The following is a 22,907-nucleotide window of genomic DNA, read 5'->3' as shown; positions in this document are numbered from 1 at the left end:
ATGCACCTGTGTAGTGGTCAAAAATGCACACTACTGGTTAATAAATTACCACTGAAACCCTGTTTCAACATACACCCTAAATATTATAGCAATTGAGTCTAAGTCAGATGTCATAAGATCAAAGTGCACCCTGTTAACATTTTATTCATTTTCATTTACCGATGTATCCTGGTCAGGGTCACACTGGATTAAGTAAACTAAGTACTCTAAATCTAAGGTGTAAGTGTTTCAGTGGATCTGGAGCCTGTCCTGAGATCACAGATTGAGGAGGGAATACACCCTGGATGGGGTGACATTCACATACTCATTCATATGTAAGTGCAATTTGGCATAGTCAATCCATTTACTAGCATTGGAGAACCTGGAGAACTTGGACATGGAGTGAAACAGACAGCTTCCACTGTTATGCTGATGATACACAGCTGCATATTTCAGCAAAGCCAGACAACAGACTGCAGCTTAATAAAGTTGAGGAATGTGTTAATGACATTAGACATTGGATGCTTATTAACTCCCTTTTACTTAATTCTGACAAGACAGAAGTACTTGTATTAGGACCACTTGCAGCTAGAAGTAAGCTTTCTGATCATGTAGTAACTCTGGATGGACTTACTGTTTCATCAGGTGCAGCAGTAAAAGTCCTTGGTATGATTATTGACCCCAGTGTTTCATTTGATGCTCATGTAGATAATATTACTAGGATAGCCTTCTTTCATCTCAGAAATATTGCTAAGATAAAAAATATAATATCACTACATGATGCAGAAATATTAGTTCATGCTTTCGTCATCTCTGGGCTGGATTACTGTAATGCCTTCCTGTCTGGATGTTCCATTAGGAACATTAACAAGCTCCAGTTAGTCCAGAATGCATCTGCAAGAGTCCTTACTAGAACCAGAAAGTATGACCACATCACCCCTATCTTAACCGCACTGCATTAGCTCCAAGTAAAATTTTGCATTGATTATAAAATACTACTACTGACCTATAAAGCACTAAACGGTCTCATGCCAGGGTACCTGGGCAAACTTTTGGTCTTTTATGATACGCAACACCTACTTAGATCAAAAGGTGCAGGCTATTTGTTGGTACCTCGAATAGTGAAGGCTACAGCAGGGGGAAGAGCTTTCTCTTACAAAGTCCCGCAGTTATGGAACAGCCTTCCAATTAGTGTTCGGGACTCAGACACAGTCTAAGTGTTTAAGTCTAAGGCTGAAAACATATTTGTTTACTCAAGCTTACCATGAATAGACTTTCTTTTATTCAAAGTACACAGTCTTATCCACTGAGGTAATAGGAGACAGTAAACATAAATAATAATCTCTCCCTCTCTTTACCTCCCTCTCCCTCTCTCTCTCTCTCCTTCTGTCGAGCCACACATGATTTTATGGAGATGCCAGTGATCCTGACCCTTTCTGCTCTCCAGACCTGCATGACCCATCCTGATGCCCTACCTCTGGATGGAGCTCTCATCAACTGGAGGCTACATTCTGCCACTGAGGATGACCTCAAACAGTGTAGCCTGGAGATTGCAGAGGATGGTGCTGCTTGAAGTGGTTTTGGACCTTAGTTCCACATGGGCATTCTCGCTGTGGTTGCTGGGACTACAGTTGCTGCTATGGCCTTAGGGCTGCAATTACCACATGCAGTTTTGCACTCAAGTCTCCTTTAGTCTGGATTCTGGTTCCCAGTCTGGTTCCTCTCAAGGTTTCTCCCTCATATCATCTTAGGGAGTTTTTGCTTGCCACCGTCGCCACCAGCTTGCTCAATAGGGATAAATTCACAGACTTAAAATCTGTATCCTGTGTTCATATATTTCTGTAAAGCTGCTTTGAGACAATGTACATTGTTAAAAGCACTATACAAATAAAATTGAATTGAACTGAATTGAACAGACAGCAACTAGAGTGCACCATTTAGGATGTGACATGATTGCTGAGCCATAATTCTGCCCAAACTGCACATTATGCTCAATCCAATCCAAGCAGCAAATTCTAGGCAGAAACACTTTATATGGTCATTATGACGTTGATGTATCATTACCCTGCTGAGAGGACTGAGATTTTGACTCTACTTCCAGGTGAAGTGAATTTTCTGGAGGACATGCTGGAAGGTCAAGTTGAGAATAGCTTATAGCACATTCTGATAGTAAAAAACAATGCAAATTTGTTTCAGTGCAACTCATAACTGCAAAATGAGGACTGAAGGTAAAATTACAGTGAACATGAAAAGCCGATTAGCTGAAAAAAAAAAAATACAGTATTACTGACCAAGGACAACATGTACAGAGAGACTTACAGGTGTTCTTCTCAAGCTTTCTCTCTCAAGCCATCTCAGAGAGTTTTTTTCCTTGCTGCTGTCATCCTTAGTTTGCTCATTAAGTGTTTACTTTTCTAGAAAGTTATTTTATTACTGTGCTTTGTTTATTGTAAAAAAAAAGAAATACTACAACCAAATTTTTTGAGGCCCAAGCACAGAGAGGGGCTGTTTGTGAACCTTTGGTAGCCCTTATCCTTATAAAAGCAACTGCTAATATTGCTTATATTGCTAGAAACGGCTCTGCATATAGATACAGCACTGTCCAACTGTAATTGGACAATAAATGCAGTTTTTCTCAAAGGTTAAGTCACCGGGTTACTGATCAGAAGGTCGGGGGTTCAAGCCCCAGCACCACCAAGCTCCTACTGTTGGGCCCTTGAGCAAGGCCCTTAAACCTCTCTGCTCCAGGGACACTGTATCATGGCTGACCATGTGCTCTGACCCCAACTTCCTAACAAGCTGGGATATGTGAAAAGAGCATTTCACTGTGCTGTAATGAATATGTGACAAATAAAGGCTTCTTCTTCATATTTTGCTCTGTAGCATACAGTATTTGATGAAACAATCAGGTTAAAATGCAGCATATAAAATTTTATATATGAGTGTTTATATAATAAGACATTGGAAAAACTGAGTTTTTATGGATAATATACATGTTCAGTCCCTGAAACGATTTTGCTGACACTTAATTCAGTGACATGGCTTTGCAACGTTTTTTAGGGGAAGTCATATTTCCATCACTGCTTAAGACAACACATGTCACAGTGACCTGATGGGTCATTTCACAACACACACACATACACAGAGAGTGAGAGTGAGAGTGTGTGTGTGTGTGTGTGTGTGTGTGTGTGTGTGTGTGTGTGTGAGAGAGAGAGAGAGAGAGAGAGAGAGAGAGAGAGAGTAATCATAAAATCAGTCAAGTCCAAAAACTAGGTAACCACAACACTGTAAGAACAATATATCTAAAGCTTACATTTAATTAATCTTGTGTTAATAACTCTTGAGTTCACCAAAACCCAAATATTATATTAACACAAAACAAAAAGAGAGATTATTATGTTACCTGAACAACATGTGTGTTATGTTGATAGCAGATAATGATAATAATAATAATAATAATAATAATAATAATAATAATAATGATACACTGGGATTATAATTCTCTCTATACTTTGTTTTTCCTTTACAATTGAGTTAACATTTTGAATATTGTTATTTACATGCCAGGTTTAACAACAAATTGTACTGTTTAAAACTTCAAAAATACATGGAATGGAATTGTCAAATAAACCCTTATAAGCATTTAAAACATTTTTTTAATGAATAACATAGAATGTCCATACATGCTTTGAATAATGTGGAAGATTTGCCATTTTAATTGCTAACAAATGTAAATCAATAAAATTGCGATTAAGCCCTCTAAGCCATACAGTAGTTATAATGAATGAATACCATCAGACAGTGATAATAATAAAAGAATTAAAAAAAAAAATAAAGTATACAATGCAATAAAATTACATCAAGTGGAAATACCTTGAATATAGCTAAGTTTATCTAGTATTTCCTATTATAAGATTAAAATAAATTAAATATAAGATTATTAAACCTATTTCAAGCCATTTGTAATCATTTCAAGTTTGAAATAGTCCTGTTCTATTGACAGAAAATTTTGCCAATTTTAAGTATTTATTTCTAAAAAGAGGCAAAATTACAGTGCCTTCCACTAATATTGGCACCCTCAGTAAATATGAGCAAAGAAGGCTGTGAAAAAATGTCTTTATTGTTTAACTTTTGATATTTTGTTTAAAAAAAATCACAAAAATACTCTGCTTTCATATATCTAACAGTTGCTAACAAAACACAGGTTTATCAAATAATATATCTTTGTTAAATATACAGTGAGGGAAAAAAGTATTTGATCCCCTGCTGATTTTGTACGTTTGCCCACTGACAAAGAAATGATCAGTCTATAATTTTAATGGTAGATCTATTTGAACAGTGAGAGACAGAACAACAACAAAAAAATCCAGAAAAACGCATGTCAAAAATGTTATAAATTGATTTGCATTTTAATGAGGGAAATAAGTATTTGACCCCTCTGCAAACCATGACTTAGTACTTGGTGGCAAAACCCTTGTTGGCAATCACAGAGGTCAGACGTTTCTTGTAGTTGGCCACCAGGTTTGCACACATCTTAGGAGGGATTTTGTCCCACTTCTCTTTGCAGATCTTCTCCAAGTCATTAAGGTTTCGAGGCTGACGTTTGGCAACTCGAACCTTCAGCTCCCTCCACAGATTTTCTATGGGATTAAGGTCTGGAGACTGGCTAGGCCACTCCAGGACCTTGATGTGCTTCTTCTTGAGCCACTCCTTTGTTGCCTTGGCCCTGTGTTTTGGGTCATTGTCATGCTGGAATACCCATCCACGACCCATTTTCAATGCCCTGGCTGAGGGAAGGAGGTTCTCACCCAAGATTTGAAGGTACATGGCCCCGTCCATCGTCCCTTTGATGCGGTGAAGTTGTCCTGTCCCCTTAGCAGAAAAACACCCCCAAAGCATAATGTTTCCACCTCCATGTTTGACGGTGGGGATGGTGTTCTTGGGGTCATAGGCAGCATTCCTCCTCCTCCAAACACGGCGAGTTGAGTTGATGCCAAAGAGCTCCATTTTGGTCTCATCTGACCACAACACTTTCACCCAGTTTTCCTCTGAATCATTCATATGTTCAGTGGCAAACTTCAGACGGGCATGTATATGTGGTTTCTTGAGCAGGGGGACCTTGCGGGCGCTGCAGGATTTCAGTCCTTCACGGCGTAGTGTGTTACCAATTGTTTTCTTGGTGACTATGGTCCCAGCTGCCTTGAGATCATTGACAAGATCCTCCCGTGTACTTCTGGGCTGATTCCTCACTGTTCTCATGATCATTGCAACTCCACGAGGTGAGATCTTGCATGGAGCCCCAGGCTGAGGGAGATTGACAGTTCTTTTGTGTTTCTTCCATTTGCGAATAATCGCACCAACTGTTGTCACCTTCTCACCAAGCTGCTTGGCAATGGTCTTGTAGCCCATTCCAGACTTGTGTAGGTCTACAATCTTGTCCCTGACATCCTTGGAGTGCTCTTTGGTCTTGGCCATGGTGGAGAGTTTGGAATCTGATTGATTGATTGCTTCTGTGGACAGGTGTCTTTTATACAGGTAACAAGCTGAGATTAGGAGCACTCCCTTTAAGAATCTCAGTTCGTTACCTGTATAAAAGACACCTGGGAGCCAGAAATCTTTCTGATTGAGAGGGGGTCAAATACTTATTTCCCTCATTAAAATGCAAATCAATTTATAACATTTTTGACATGCGTTTTTCTGGATTTTCTTGTTGTTATTCTGTCTCTCACTGTTCAAATAAACCTACCATTAAAATTATAGACTGATCATTTCTTTGTCAGTGGGCAAACGTACAAAATCAGCAGGGGATCAAATACTTCTTTCCCTCACTGTAGGTGTGCAATAATTATTCACACAGAAAGGTTTAACTGATTAGCCTATTCTATAGTGTGATCCCTTTTAAACGGTCATAGCAATATAAACTTTATAACATCCCCCCCCCCCCCCCCCCCAACCCTGAAGCATACTTAAATTTACTCCCAAAAATGTAATCACATTAAAGTGCTAACTCTGAGCTTGGGTTGTAACATTTGAGATATTTTGTTCTCCTCACACATGGTCAGTGTTATAAAATTATGAGCATGTCATTTTTATTTTTATGTAGTCTGTAACATTTCATCATTTTAACTGAAAGCAGCAACAAGTGCTGTTTACTTTATGATTGAAGTATTAGATCCGCTGAGAGTGTTGAACCTGACTGATGGAGTCCAAAAAAGTAATATTTTAGAAGAAACATCACTAGATTACATGTCCATTCAACCACATAAATAAACTTTTTTTGCTTTCCTCAGAAGTCTGACTCTGCATTTCTTCATTTTTCCCCCCTAAGAACTGTGCATTTGCATGAGGGGAGGAGTGTGTTTGTACCCTATATAACTGGGCATGCGGTCTGTTTGGTACAGCTCCGCACAGCATCCTTAACAGAGCATTATACAGTTCAGCAAGAAGGGTGAGTCTGTGATTTCCTATTAATATTTTATTGCTGTTACTGAGGTTGTATTCATTTTAAAGTGATATTTGGTGCTCTGGCACTGAATCAGACTAGTGTCCCATGTGAATATGTTTTTGAAACAGAGCCCTGTCTTACCTGAGTCAATAAAGGAGTGCTGTATATTAGACAGAGGTGTTAAAAGTACTCAGATTGTTAACTGTAGTAAAAGTGCAGCTACCCATGTAGATAAATACTGAAGTACAGTAGAAATGCTGAAGTAAAGTAGAAAGGTATTTGTATAAGTTTGAAAGTAAAAGTACAACAAAGATTCACAAAAGGAAAAGAAGTAAAATCACACAATAATTTTAGAAAATTACCGTAAATTAGTGTCTCTTTCACCAGGGAACCAAGTACACATTAAGCCAACGCCAGCTTTATTCCTGATATTGCAGATTTAGCTTGCATCATAATAGCTCTGACCATACAAACTAACTTAATACTAATAGCAATCTGCCACAATACAAATACAAAGTGTATGTTGCAGCAGACAGATTATAGAGACAGGTATTAGGTCTCATTCTTGCTGTCACATCTGATAAAGTTTAGATTTGTTAAGAATTCAGATCAACTCCTTGAAGCTGTCTGATGCTAAGAAGTCCAGTTATGATTTTACAAATATATGATTATAGAGAAATGTTGTGATGTAGAGTAGAAAGTAAAAAAAAAAGTACTTTCGCAATGTATTAGTTAAAGAAAACTAGAGTAAAATGCACTTTTTTCTCTTTCCACCTGATGCCAGGTTTAATAGAAGAAGAAATTGGATATTTTAAATATTATTTAGATCAAACATGATGACTGCTCAGATACTGTTTGCATTTTTGTGCCATTGTTCTTCTGTGTTAGTTTGGTGTAGAGTTGTAGAACTGTTTTCAGTGATGAGCTTTGTTCACCAATGTAGAATCCAATACAGTTCTTCCTATACACTCACCATCTCAAAGACAATAATGGATGCACAGTAGGTATTTTACTGCAGTTTTTGATCTCATTTAGCCAATTACACAAGTGAGGTTGTTTCACGAATATAAAAATTTTTGGAATGAAACCAATCCATAACCAGAACCTACAAAAAGTCCTCTTGCTCATAGACCTCTTCTCTTCTTAATAACTGTATTCCTATTATTATTATTATTATTATTATTATTATTATTATTATTATTACTACTACTACAATCTCTGAATCTGAGCACAGGACAGAGTGAAGACCACCTGCGTACTGACAACATGCCGATATTCGACACATGTGAGAAAAACCGAGGCCGGTTGAACCGTCCAATTTCCTGCAGCAATGGAGAGAACAAAATCATGCCTGCATTTGAAATGTTTGAAGAAGCAACACCTCGGGCCCCCATGCCTACTGGTGGTATGGTATAAAGTGTGTGTGTGTGTGTGTGGGGGGTTTACTAAGGTTAAGGGTAGATAAGAGTAGTGAAGTGAAGTTATGTTAACCTACAATGATGGTATTTGTCTGCTAATTGAATTTATTGAGTATTTGTTATTCAAAGCATTGCATGTGTGTGTTTTTTCAGGAAATCTCGCTGTGATGAATATTAACATGGATGAGGAAATAAACAGGATTGCCCATCACACTGATGCATATAAGCTCAGCAAACTGATCATCCGTCGGGGTCAAGAGTTCATCATGGGCATTGTCTTCAATCGCCAATTTGACCCGAAAACAGACTTGTTTTTTATTGAGTTCCTGATTGGTGAGCCTCTACTTTCTGTTTATATAAAATATGAAACAGTGCCCCTGTTGTTCTCAAATGAAAAGGATAAAGGAGTCTCTATTATTATAGAATGCATTTGGATTACACTTTATTATAAGGTGTGCAAATCACAATAACAATGTGTTTTTAAATGGATCAACCTCCTGAAGAAAATCACATCATAACCATTTTTCTAACATCACATTGATAAACTGGTTTAATATGTGGTCTTGAAGCAACTTCTAAGTGGTGTTGGCTTTTTATTTCGATTATCCAAAGTTACTTAAATAACTTAAAGTTTTGGTTACCCTCATTGTGTACAAGAAGGCAAAGTAAATTATTTTTATTTACTGTGTAAGTCATGATATTAATTAACAGGATGAGCTAATAAAATGTCAGTACTTAACTACCATTACTAAAGGCTATTCATATATACGTACAGTTCAGTTGGCTGTTAATGTATATGCTTCATTATGATCATATAGTTAAATATTAATATATGTGTATTTTTGGACTTTATAATAAAGTGTTAACGGTAATTATTATAATTGGAGTCTGTGAAGATTCAAGCCATGTGCCTTATCAAATCAAAACTCAAATCAAAACTGATTAAAATAAATAATGTTACTAGCTAGCTAACCATGTCTACAATGGACCAGCTTGTCATTAGATAAAAGTCAGCTAGCAGTCAAAAACAGCCACACACATCAGAACAACCACCACATACCCTCTGTGAAGGTGAGCGTTATTTATTTATTTATTTAATTTTTTAGCATTAATCATTTGAAGAATAAATAAAATGCATGTATTTATAGGGTCACATTATAAGTAGATGATAATAGACAGGTTCTGTGCAGCCATTTTCATGCCTCTGTTACAAGGTTGTGCTTCCAGCAGTGCATCTGTCCAAGATTCTCGGTAGCACTATATCAAAGGAACAAGTGGTTAAATGTGTGTAGGATTTATATTGAATTATTATTGAAAGCAGGAGATGATCTAAATATATTTTGGAGTTGACCTTGAACAGGGTCAATGTCACGGCAAGATCAACAGTCAACCGTTTGAAACTGTTTTTCTTCAGTAGAATGCTTCCTGTTTGTTATACAAAGATGTTACTTACATATTCATATTCAGGAACTCAACTCCAATTTCTGGCTATCTATGATTTTTACTATTTGTATGTCAGTCCATTGATTGTTAGTGCAATATCTCAAAAATAGGGGTTAAATGTAGGATTTGTGTGGACAGATCCATGCTACCGCCATATAAACTAAATACATTTTGGCATTGATCCATTGGTAAAGGTATATTTGAAGAGTATTTTAGTACAAATTAGTAACAAGAGGGACTAAATTTGTTTGCATCAGAGGCATCTCAGACGACACCATTAGCATTGAGTTCTACTATTCCTAATTAACATTTATAAAAACATTTGGTTTGTTTTACAGGGATATAGGGATCCTCAGGTTGATCTTATAAGGTTGGTCTGATTTGGGAAACAGAATGAGTCAGAAACCCTTTATATAAACCCATATCATCTAAAGCAAAAGTACAAATAAGGACATAAAATATGTCAAATATGAGGGTGTTTGAGGTGAAGCACAACAAAATGATGAGGATGCTGAGTAGTATAAGTAGTAGAAGTTAAAGTCTTTGGAGGAGTAGAAATGTGAGCATGGAATTTTGTTGTCATTGGTAGATTCCTTTCTCTGTAATTACTCAAAGGAGTTGAAAATGTTTGAGTATAATAAGATTGTTTTACAGTGTTGGCTCTTCAGTCCGAAACATTGTGTGTTGCATTTGTCTTATAGGCATGAACCCCATCCGTACCCAAAAGACGTTAATCAGCTTGACCCCTGGTGAAAATAACCCGATCAGTAATTGGGGCATCCGTGTGGTGGAGACCATTAACACTGAGACTAAGTTGGGCATCACACCAGCCGCTGACTGCATTGTGGGTCTGTATAGCACTTATGTAACTGTTATAACCAATGCTGGAAAACAACGCTCTCAAAGAAATCAGACAACAGACTTCTACGTGCTGTTCAACCCCTGGGCGCAGAGTAAGCACAACTGTCTTAGCATTTTATGATGAAGTTCAACTTAATTCTCATTTATCCAATTTAGCTGAAAATATCAATGCTGATTTGTGTGCTTGATGCCTCACAGAGGATCAGGTTTACCTGGGCAATGAGGAAGAGCGGCAGGAGTATGTGCTGAATGACGTGGGAATGATCTTCAACGGATACTATAATAATATTGGCAGCCGACCATGGAATTATGGACAGGCAAGAAGTTACACTGTTCAGAAACATTACAATGGAAATACTCTTGCAGTCTGCTGGGTTTGGACATCACTAACCTAAATTTCATATACTGTACATATACATAGCAATTGTTGTATTTATCTAACAGATACCTTGTCCTGTAGTTTCAGAGTGGAATTCTGGAAGCTTGCATCTTCATCCTGGATTTTGGGAAAATGCCCCTCCAGTACAGAGATGATGCTGTAAAAGTGGTTCGGAAAGCCTCAGCTATGGTATAACATTTAGTAAAACAAGTTCCCATTATTTCCATCCAGTTTTTAGATTGAAAACACAGTTGCTGGTTAACATTCTAACATTGCTTACCATTTATACTTTTGTCTATACATTTTCAGATCAACTCCCAAGATGATGATGGAGTCCTAGTAGGTAGCTGGAGTGGTGACTTCATGTTTGGTACTGCGCCCACAGCCTGGACAGGCAGTGTAGAGATTCTGCACCAGTATTATTCGGAAGGCGGTGTGCCTGTCAAGTTTGGCCAATGTTGGGTGTATGCTGGAGTGTTCAACACTTGTAAGTATAGCACATATGAACTCATATATTGTATAGGCTAACCCTTTAAACTTCCACAACAGCAGATCAGAATTACATGCATCAATTTGGCAAATACAAACCATTCCTATTAGTTTCACTGTGGTTATCGAATAATTTATAGTAGTCATGAAGTAAAGATTAAAACACAAGGGGCATACTGTTAATCAATGACAGGGTGTAGTGATGATACACTTTATGCTCAAATGTTTGTGGACAACTGACCATCACACCCACATGTAAACTATTTCCCCAAACTGTTGCCATAAATTGGAAACACACAATTGTATAGAATGGCTTTGTATGCTGTAGCATTATAATTTTCCTTCACTGGAACTAAACCTGGTCCAGTATGACAATGCCCCTGTACACAAAATGAGCTACATGAAGACATGGTGTGTTAAGGTTTGAGTGTCAGAAATCGAGTGTCCTGCACAGAGCCCTGACCTCAACCCCACTGAACACCTTTTGGATGAACTGGAGCACCGACTGCACCCCAGACCTCCTCACCCTGACCTCACCTCCTCATTGCCTGACCTCACTAATACTGTTGTTACTGAATGAGCACAAATCTCCACAGCCAAGCTTCAAAATCTAGTGGAAAACCCCAGAAGAGTGTGATTGGTCAATACACAAACTTTCGGCCATGTAGCGTGTGTTACTACCACAAATATGATTATTTTCCTATAATAGCACACCTATGTTTTATTCCTCTTTTAACATATCAATGATGTTTTCATTTGTTAAGTGACTGCACATTTCATGTCGATTGTCTGCGTACAAATCCCTGTGAATTAGATGTTACAATAAAAATAAATGCCTTAAAGTGAATAACTAGATAACTTATACAGAGGGGCAAGGAACATGTCATTGTCTTGCAAGTCACAAGTAAGTCTCAAGTCTTTGAATTCAAATCACAAGACAAATCCCAAATTAAGAATGATAAGTCTGAGTCAAGTTACAAGTCCTTAACTTTAAGTTTTGAGTCCTAAACAAGTCATAATGTGCTCTTTATCAACATTTTTAAGCAAGAGTAATAATTAGTATGGTAAATTTTACCCAAATTGTGCAAGCGATTTAAAAATTGGTGCTCATCACTTTCTAGCTGAACTTTATAATTCAGTCGAAATATATGGGTATTTTAGAAGACCCATAACTATAAAAGCGGAATATTTCAGTTCCATTTCACATAAGATGAGGTGTCGACTATTCACTGAGGGTACCCATCTCTCTCAGATCAATTTAGCTTCGCTTTGGGATTTGCTTTGTGCAACTTCAAATGATGAACAAAATTTTAAATTGTTGCTATTACATCTGATATTCCAGAACCACTGGTTCAACATGTTGCCACCATTGTGTTGTTGACAACAACACAATCTTTTTAGGTGAAGTCTACTAACATCAAGAGCATGGCTACCACAAAGTGCCTCTGAAGTTGGGGAATCTTTCAATCTAGTCATTTTCTAGTGCAAATTGATGGGCTGTCTGGCTGGTTGAACATTGACTTTGGAAATGAAGATTGATGCCAATTTACTGAAAATTAATTGTAATTAATTGAAAGTAGTCGATCAACTGTTAAATGTTTAGTTTTTGATTTTTGGTTTAGAAGTCATTGATGTAAAAGTCAAGTCCCAAGTCTTCTTTGATAATGTCAAGTCGAGTCAAAAGTTAGCAAATCTGTGACTTGAGTCCAAGTCGAGTCCATGTCATGTGACTTGAGTCCACAACACTGAAGTTAAGTGGTGAATAGTTGTTATTGTATCGGTGTCCATCATGATGTTCCTGGCAAATCTTCTATTCTGCTAAGGGTTTGCTTCAGTGTTGCTACAAAGTTATTGGTTCACTAGACATGGATATTGTATGCAACAGTGTCTAGACCAACAGATATTGTCTTATACTTTATCATGTAGGCCATAGACCAAACTGTTATTCTCTGTGTAGTAGAAGATAGACCACTAGACGTGGAACATACTTATACACCAGACATACACCAATATTTTACACTGTATGATGTAGACCGAAGTCTCATACTGTATGATGCTTGAGCTGTTTTTTAACCCAATGTTGCTTGCAGTCCTACGGTGCCTTGGCCTTCCTGCGAGGGTGATTACCAACTACTGCTCTGCGCATGACAACAATGGTAACCTGCAGGCTAACATTGTGCTAAACGAGGATGGGAGTCTGGACAGAGAAGTCTCAGACACCATTTGGTGAGATAATATGATGAGTGGAGGTTTCTTGGTTTTACTTAGTCAACACTCAGAAATGTGAAACAGGCACAAGGTCAGGCGAACAGCAAACAGACATAAATTAGACTAAAATAAATCAGTAATGTGACGCATAGTCAAGTAAATTTAAAATAAATAAATAAATAAATAAATCCAGGCAAAACTTAGACTGATTACCGACGCAAAGCTGGGATGACACTTTATGAGGTAACACTGAGAGTCTGGGTTATTTAAAGCGAGTAGCGTTATTGCAAGTGAATATTATTAGCAATCAAGTAACTGAGTGGGAATAGATGCTTTACTGGAGGTAATGTGATGAGGTTGAGGGCTGAGTATCATGGGTTGTTGCATGAAACATTGTAGCCCTTTTGCTATATTGTCCATACTTTATGCTGCTGGTGGTGGTGGTGCCAAGAAAATCACTTAGTCTGGCTAGTTCATTTATGATATGGAACATAATTTGTCTTTGCAGGAACTTTCACTGCTGGAATGAGGTGTTTTTGAAGAGGCATGACATGCATGAAAAGTACTCAGGCTGGCAGGTGGTGGACTCCACTCCTCAGGAAATCAGCGAGGGTAGGACTTCACCCATTTTCAGTCACACATTTCCAATGGAGAAATTCGATACAAACATGCAAATCTACAAATCAACAACTCTCACTACAGATCTCTATTGATTTTAAGCCATGTGCAAAAATGAATCAGGCAGAGTCTCCACTAAACATTCAACGTTTAAAAAACACTGAGCAGTTTTTATAATTGTTTTTTTTTTTTTTTGCAGTTTTTATAATAACCAATTTATAAAATATTTTCTTAATCGTGTTAATTTTCAATACCTTCTATAAAAAAAATATCACATAATAAGGAGGCCTGTTACCACCCTGTTGCTGTTACCAAGTTTATATTTTATAGGTGTTTGATTCATCTGTTAAACAGACAGTACAGCTATAAATTCAACCATTTTTACCTATATTTATTTACAGTAGGGGAAATAAGTATGTAACATGTCAACATTTTTTTCAGTAAATACATTTCCAATGAGGTTATTCACATGAAATTTTCACCAGACCTCAGTATTAACTCAAGAAATCCAGAAATATAAAGGATTCACAACATTAAAGTCCATAAATAAAGTTATGTGCAATAAAGTGGAATGGCACAGGAAAAAAAGTACTGAACACGTTAAGAAAAAGCAGTTCTCCAATGCAAGGTCAGACAAGGAACCAACTGAAATCCATAAGTAATTATACCCCCTATCTGTGCAAATTAATATCAGCTGGTTAGTAAACTGATGGTCTATAAAAGGATTTTCGTTACCAAACATATTGATGGAATCGGATACAGACGTATTTCAAAACTTCTGAATCTTCCAGTAAGCACCATTGGGGCCATTATCCACAAGTGGAAGCAGCATCACTCCGTCATCAACCGGCCATGCACAGCAGCTCCTCGCAAGATTTCTGACCAGGGAGTCAGAAGAATAGTCAGAAGAGTAGCCCAAGAGCCAAGGACCACTCGGACAGAGCTCCAGAAACACTTGGAGGCAGCAGGTACCATCATCACAGAGAAAACAATAGGCAATGCATTCTACTGTTCACGCTCACCCCACAAGACTCCATTACTAAAGAAAAGGCATGTCGAAGCTCATTTAAAGTTTGCTACAACTCATTTGGACAAGCCTATGAAATACTTGGAGGTCATAGTCTGGTCAGATGAGAGCAAAATTGTACTTTTTGGCTATTATACTACACACCATGTTTGGAGAAGAAATGGCACTGCACATCACCCTTAAAACACTATACCAACAGTGAAGTTTGGAGGTGGAAGCATCATGGTGTGGGGCTGCTTTTCATTGCATGTGTCTGGCAGACATCATATAATTGAAGGAATGATGAATGGAGCCCTTTAGCGGAAGATTCTTGAGAAGAATCTGCTGCCATCCACCAGGATGATGAAGATGAGATGTGGGTGGACCTTCCAGCAGGACAATGATCCAGGCAATCACCTGACTTGAATCCAACTGAACAAGATTTAAAGACAATATTTTTAGAATAATGGACCAAAATCACACCTGAATACTGCGGCCGATTAATTTCTTCATACAGGAAGCGCCTTGAAGCTGTCATTACAAACAAAGGCTTCTCCACTAAGTATTAAATATATTTCAGTTAGTGTATTCAATACTTTTTTCCTGTGTAAACCATTCCACTTTATTGCACATAACTTTATTTATGGACTTTAATGTTTGGATTTCTTTATATTTATGGATTTCTTGAGTTAATACCAAAGTCTGGTGAAAATTTCATGTGAATAACCTCATTGGAAATATATTTACTGAAAAAAGAGTTCAATACTTATTTCCCCCAGTGTATATCTTTTTACACATTTAGTCTAATGTTGTAGAATGTCAACAAAGCAAGTTCCCCATTCCCTCACCAACCTCTCATTTTCCTCTCTTTTGAAGTTAGCAATATAATAAAATGCAGCTTGTCATCTTACTGAGAAAGTGCAAAATGCAAACAATGTCATCCAGAAGATTTTCCGGTAGTTGTTTAACTTAAACGAGCAGTTTTATCTCTATCTGTTTCAAAGTGCTGACACTGGAGACTCTTTACAGAAAGCTTCACTGTATCAATGATTAGACATTTTCATTTGTTAAATAAAATGTTTTTTTTTTTTTATTGGCTTATTATTATATCTTATATTATGTGGCACATCTGTCATACAAGTCCCTGTAAATGAGCTGTTGCCATAGAAATGTATTAGAAAGAGTGCATAAATAAATATAAACCCTGTGAACTGAATTACAGATGACACTAGTGTCCGAGCTGGTTTTTGACCTATGATCATTCAATGTTTTTTTTTGTTTTTTTTTAAAAAGAGCACTTTTTAAAAGTGTCTACCAAAGGGTTGGGTCTATAATTTTTTTTGGTGAAAAAGCTTTGAAAACTAAAATGTGATAAAATAATGAACACAAAATACAAAAAGTGTTGTATATGTTCTTATAACATCAGATGTAATACAAATGTTTAACTCTTTTTGTTTAAGCTAGGTTATTACCGCTGTGGTCCTGCAGCTGCTGAAGCCATCCACAATGACCATCTGGGATATGCGTTTGATGCACAATTTGTGTTTTCTGAGGTGAGCAGTATATCAGCTCTATGTGCGTTGACTTATTGAAGTTCATAGTTTGTGTTATGACATTTATTCACAAGGAACTATTTTATAATATAATATCTCCAAGAAGCATTATATGCACGCCTGATCTTGTCAAATATTTTCTCACCACCAGGTCAACAGTGATGTGGTTTACTATAAAAGAGACAAGTACAAAAACCTGAATGTCATCTATGTGGACAAAACCTATGTCGGAAAGTTGGTTTTGACCAAAATGATTGGCTCCAATGATTATAACGACATCACAAACTCTTACAAATATACTAAGAGTAAGTTGCGTTGTTCTTTCACATTTATGATTATTACTGTATTGACCAGTTGAGGAAATTATTAGTCCTAACCCAAACCTCTCATACTACATATAGTATAGCAATAGTGATATAGTAATAGTAGATAATACAGTAATAATGATATCTGTAGAGATATCAGCAGGGTTGCAAACTCATGCTTTTGGTCAAGAAACACACTCTTTAAGGTCATGCCTCATGCTCTCATGCCACCCAAGCATTCCCAGTGACAAAAAGATGTAAATAAAATGGTCTTTCAATGAAACAAACTATCTGAGCTTATGAGAAAAAAAGAGAGATTTTTTTCTATAACAGTTTGTTATAGTTTGCTTTTTATTCCTCTTATACTATAACAATGTGTCTATTATTATTATTATTATTATTATTTAATTTATTAATGAACAACATATACTTTTTACCCGTTAATAGCTACATATATACTGATATTGTGAAATGTCTATGAAACAATTTGTCATCATTTACGTTACAGGCATGTCACGGCGGCAGACACAGATGCAAGTGCAGGGTAAGACCACATTATTAGTAAAGCTTAACAACAACACAAAATCGATAGGCAAACTCGTACACAGGAAACAGGTTAGGGTCAGGTGATCAGCAAACAACTTGAAGTAGACAAAGACTAACATTGGGAAACCAAAAAATAAGAAACAAAATCAAAAACCAGGTAGACTTTAATTGAGTGCAACGCTTACTAACAATAGGCATGAAAACACTGAGCATATACTTCGCAGTCAGTGAGTGGAAACGAGAGTCCTGGTGACTGTGATCAGTAATCAGGTGAACTTGAACATGTGTGCTGGGAGTTGGAGTCCATGTTTGTAGGCTGTATGGTATTATGGGATGTGGAGTAATGCTGAATCCAGTGTAGCCATAACAAGGAGCTATAAATGATGACTCCATCACAGGCCTCTCTTTTTTTCTGTCTCTTGAAGTTAACAATAAAAACATGCAGCTTGTCAGGAAGAAATCATAACTTAAAGGAACAGTTTTACCTTTGTTACAAAGTGCTGACACTGGAGACTCCTTCCAAAAAATGTTAAATAATCATCTCCTTATGGAAAGCTTCACCAAAAGTTTGTTTGTTTTTTATTTGTCCATTGTTAGTTTTAGATCATGTGGAATATCCATCATACAAGTCCATGTGAATGAGCTGTTACTATAAAAACGAAACTGTATTAGATTGAGAAAATTACTATATACCTGTGAACTAAATTACAGCCGGCACTAATGTCAAAGCTGCTGTTCTAGAAAATTATTCAACACCCTCTGTCCAATCATATTCTTGAATTCAACAGCACTGTGTTATAATGCAGGAATATTGCACTTAGAGTTGTTGTATGCTGTTAGAGACTATACTTTCAACAAATCAGTGAGGGCTCAAGGGGGGAGCTTACTTTTCTGTTAGATCACTGGAGTTCATTGTCTAGTGTTGGTAACAGGACCAGTTCCAGCTCTCACTGCACTCTCCTTTTTTCTCACTTTGGCTTTTAAGTCTAATCAAATATTAATTCAAGCAGTTTAGCTCATCCCTCGAGGTTCATTTATCATCTTCAGCATCTGGAAAACCAAAATGATTCGATGTTGTCCTAGCTCACATTCTTTCTTCCTCTCCCCTTTGGGCATTATGTGACAAATCAGGAGTATCAGATGCTACCAGCACCTGCTGAAAGAAGATAGCTCCTTTAGAGAGAGGAAAACAAGTTTGGATTGGATTTGTTTCTTTATTAATGTGCAGAGCAATTAATGGAAATCAAACTAATCTATCACACTATTTTACACCTCTCTCCCATAGTTTAATGTTCAGAATAAGCACCAATTATTTATTATGAATTGTTTAGAAACACACGGAAAGTTGGAACGTCTCTTGCAGGTCATTTGGAGAATGTATAAGCCGAGCAGTTGATAGGTGAAAAATGAAAAGAAAAAAAAATCACAGAAAGTGTTTTAGAAAGGCCATGGGCCTCCTGCACAGCTTCAATATTCCTAGGCATAGATTCTGCAAGTCGCTGGAGATACATTGCTCCAAAATCTCCTAGTTATGTATATATGAATATATATGTGTCTGAATTATTGGCACCCATTATAAAGATATTTTTTTTAATGTCTGCATGGTTAATTAGCTAAATCTCACAGTGAAATCTACCATTTATTTAATGTAAATTTATCCTAAGAAAATAAAAACCTGTATCAAACCTAAAACAACACAAAACCTAATGTGCCACAATTGTTCTTATGAACAAAATGTAAGTGAAGTATGTTATTTAGTGCTCCAAATATTCGTGTAGGTTTGCAGAACTGTGTTTTTTTTTAATCATGCTTGCACAACTGATTTAGTTTATTTTCCCAAAATATAAACAAATCTAGTAAGGATGAATGAATGAACACGTGATGTAAATGTATCATTGTACATGCATTGTTCACATTCACATTAATGAACATTGTCTTACTTTTATATCTGACTAATTTGCATGATAGTAAAAACTTCCTGCTTATGCTATGTGAACCTTGGCAGTTTTTTTTTCTTGGTCAGTTTATATTATGTATATAATGGATTGATATGACTAAACTTGGAGTTTCTAGTTCCTTTTGTTGTCATAATTTATATAAATCTTTAAACAATATGGCAGTAAGTAAAGTAAGCCTTTCACCTGTGTACTCTATTGCTCCATACTGCTAGACCCTGATGTGCAGCTGTACACCCAGGCCACCAAAAACAACAAGGGCATAATGTTAACCATGACATTTAACAACCTGAGCAATGAGCCCCGCACCATCACCTGCAAAATCACTGGCAAAGTGGAATTCTACACTGGAGCCACCCGGACCCAGTTCATGTTCCTCACCCATGAGATGGCTCTCCAGCCTTTGGAATGTGAGTCAGATTATGATACCCAAACAATATGAAAAACATAATGAAAAATTCATGATTTCTCAGAAACAGAGCAATACTGGTTTTCACTACTTCGCTGTGTGTCAGTGATAATTAAAAGCAGATGATATTAATTAATATTATTCTGTTAAAGAGACTGCTGGAATATTTTAAAATGCATTTATTAACAACATAACAGTTTACTATTTTATGTGGAAGCATGATTGATTGATCAAGTGTGTTATTTATGAGATAAAGCTTCTGAGACTGTGTTTCTGTGTGTGTATTACATAGCTAAGCAGGAGGTCATCATGGTGGCAGCAGATGAGTACAAGAACATCATCATAGGCCAGTCTTTCCTGTGCTTTCTTGTGTATGGCTTCATTAACGAGACCACCATGTCTCTCTCTGCCATGGAACCAATCCATCTGGGCACCCCGGAACTTCTCCTTGAGGTACATACATACATACATACATACATACATACAGGTGCATCTAAAAAAAAATTAGAATATCATAGAAAAGTTTAATTCAAAAGTGGAACTTTCATATATTCTAGATTCATTACACATGAAATATTTCAAGCCTTTTTTGTTTTAATCTTGATGATTATGGCTTACATGGAAATCCAGTATCTCAAAATATTAGAATAAACAATGTATAATTTATAATCCATGAGCTGTATGTCATAATTATCACAATTAAAACAAAAAAGGCTTGAAATATTTCAATTTCTGTGTAATGATTCTAGAATATATGAAAGTTCCAATTTCTGAATTAAATTATGGGAAAAAATTATTTTCCATGATATTCTAATTTGTTGAGATGCACCTGTATATACCGCTGTACTTCTTCCTTGTGTCCTCTAGGATTTGCAACTGACCTTGGCATTACAATTAACCATATAATATATGATATAATATAAAACGTTATCAATGATCATGTGGTTTATTTTTTAACCATAGTATCATCAAGGTATTGGACATTGCAACACTATATGTGGCAGCAGTATTAACAAAAGTATTATGGCAAACCTCTGTAATGTGTAGAGCCGTGGCTCTAAAGCAGTGGTCACCAACTCTTTTCCTGGAGATCTACCTTCTTGCAGGTTTCATCACCAACCAAAATCTAACACACCTGTTTTAGTTGTTGAAGAACTTCTTAAAATCAATGATTAGATGGTCAGGTGGGCACGATTATGGTTGGTCTCCAGGAACAGGGTTGTTGGCCACTGCCCTAAAGAATGCTTTTACAATTATTTTGATTGTAATTATACTTACTGACCTTCAGGTGAGCAAACTGTCCCAGGTTGGAAAGGATATGTTTGCAATCGTGGGCTTCACTAACACAGTTGGCTACGACCTTACCGAGGTCACTGTGCGCATGGAGGGAATGAACCTCTTTCCTGTGAAAACCAAAAAGTACAGGTAACAACTCATTGACAGGTGAAAAAAAATTGATGAAGAGAATATTGATTATGTAAGTAATAAAATACTTGGGGCATGCTGTTATAGGGAAATAATGGGGTGGTGTGATGCAACCAGAAGTAAGGTGGAGTTACTGGTAGCACCCCGGAGTTGATTATTTTCCTATTACAGCATGTCCCACTTATACCACAGCAATTTTCCAATACAGAACATTCAACAGTGCTGTGGTATACCAAGTGTAATATAATACATAGTGTGTGTTGCCTGTGTTTAGCATCATTCAACGAGGTTCTAAAATAAAATGGATTGAGTCGTTCAAGCCTCAGCTGACCGGCACCATGACGCTAGTGGCCTGCTTGGATTGTACTACTCTGAGAAACGTGTGTGGACACTTGGACATCACCATACAGCCTGAAAACAACTAAACAGGAAGATGCACACCCAGGGGAGGGAGGGAGGGAGAGAGAGAGAGAGAGAGAGAGAGAGAGAGAGAGAGAGAGAGAGAGAGAGAGAGAGAGAGAGAGAGAGAGACAGAGAGACACTGGGTGTCGGTAAACAATAAGTCTTTTTCCCCAAAATGTTTTTTTCTTTCTTTTTTTGTTCATCTAATCCGCTAATCATCAGTATTGATCTAAATGAATATCATACCAATTACTTGTGGAGATTGCTTACAGAATGTTTCAGTGAAAAAAAAATTGTTATTCAGAAATGTCTGCATAATTATTCTATATTAAATTGCTATGACACCCAATTAAGTAAATTGTTAATTAAGAATGCACAATTACTATTTGATATGTTATTACACTTAATGAATGAAGACGCTGCATTAATTTTACACACTTCTACTGCTGTTTTATGTTTACTAATGCATACTGACAATAAATTTCAGGCATAAAGCAAATCTTCTGTTGTAATTGTGAACACCTGAATATTGATGCCAAGTCTGTGTGCATTACCAATGAAGTAATAATAATAATAATAATAATAATAATAATAAATAGTAGTAGTATCAATAATAATAATAATAATAACTTTATTTAAATAGCACATTTCCAACATTTACCATCAAAGTGCTTTGCAGTGTGATTAAAAAAAATAGAAAGAAACAAAAGGTAGACAAAATAAAATGCAATCTATAAAACTGACATAAAAGTAATAATATAAAATATAATAATAATATCTGCTTTCATTTCCATATACACACTCTGTGACATGCCCACATGTCCATATGAGAACAGAGACAGAGCCTGTATTATTGAATGCTGGAATATATTTACACATCTGCAAATCTGTGATGAGCCAGTGCCCTTCATTTGTCCTTGATTCTCATGAATATCATCCCTTATAATCACTAATTTCTGTTTTTGCACACTTGGGGTTGTCTTGCTTTTGTCTGGAGGTTAAGCTTTAATCACTAATCAATATCAAATAGTTTGAGGATGCTAGAGCTTTCATCACCCTGATGAGTTCCCTTACACAACAGCCCCAGTTTGTGCCTGCTGTCTGTGCTTCGTGAATAAAAGTCCTTTCATCCTGTCTGCTGGGTTTTGACAAGCTCATACCTGACAGCATATATATTTCACTCTCCACACCATATCATATCTTTTCATAGCAATTTGGAGACAAATGTTTGTCATCATGCTTACAGTGATTTGACATTACCACAAAAACTTTGTCATTGCAAATTCTCACCACTAGAGGGTGTAAACACTGAGCACATGAACGCATTTAAAATGTATATTGTGTCTAATAAAAGCAGCAACACCGTTTCCCCTCCCACCATCTATTATAAATATTACCAAACATAAACAATGCTACGGAAGCCCTTTCGACACGAGGAAGTCTTATCCAGGATGATGATGGATGAA

At 36.8% G+C, this 22,907-nt stretch overlaps 1 protein-coding gene across 1 annotated transcript; it reads left to right on the top strand.

Moving 5' to 3' along the window:
- Positions 1 to 7,770: 7,770 nt before the first annotated feature.
- Positions 7,771 to 21,483, top strand: LOC128611039 (coagulation factor XIII A chain-like). Its single transcript, XM_053630300.1, has 14 exons — positions 7,771 to 8,249; positions 9,911 to 10,238; positions 10,345 to 10,463; positions 10,607 to 10,714; positions 10,835 to 11,012; positions 13,105 to 13,240; positions 13,731 to 13,834; positions 16,311 to 16,399; positions 16,551 to 16,704; positions 17,213 to 17,248; positions 19,421 to 19,615; positions 19,907 to 20,067; positions 20,903 to 21,039; positions 21,314 to 21,483. Exons 1-14 carry the CDS (start codon positions 7,908 to 7,910, stop codon positions 21,462 to 21,464), a joined length of 2,238 nt encoding a protein of 745 aa, XP_053486275.1. The 5' UTR covers positions 7,771 to 7,907; the 3' UTR covers positions 21,465 to 21,483.
- The last annotated feature ends 1,424 nt before the right edge of the window (positions 21,484 to 22,907 follow it).

Source organism: Ictalurus furcatus, chromosome 1, assembly GCF_023375685.1.
Source record: "Ictalurus furcatus strain D&B chromosome 1, Billie_1.0, whole genome shotgun sequence".
Taxonomy (NCBI): Eukaryota; Metazoa; Chordata; class Actinopteri; order Siluriformes; family Ictaluridae; genus Ictalurus; species Ictalurus furcatus.
The sequence above is the reverse complement of the archived record's forward strand: the minus strand, read 5'-3'. Positions and strand labels throughout refer to the sequence as shown.

What these genes read in the sequence shown, in the direction of transcription:
- LOC128611039 (XM_053630300.1), top strand. Translation starts at nt 7,908, where the DNA reads ATGTTAACCTACAATGATGGTATTTGTCTGCTAATTGAATTTATTGAG. An exon ending in CACAATTTGTGTTTTCTGAG is followed by an intron (nt 16,400 to 16,550) that starts GTGAGCAGTATA and finishes TCTCACCACCAG; the next exon opens with GTCAACAGTGATGTGGTTTA. An exon ending in GACACAGATGCAAGTGCAGG is followed by an intron (nt 17,249 to 19,420) that starts GTAAGACCACAT and finishes CCATACTGCTAG; the next exon opens with ACCCTGATGTGCAGCTGTAC.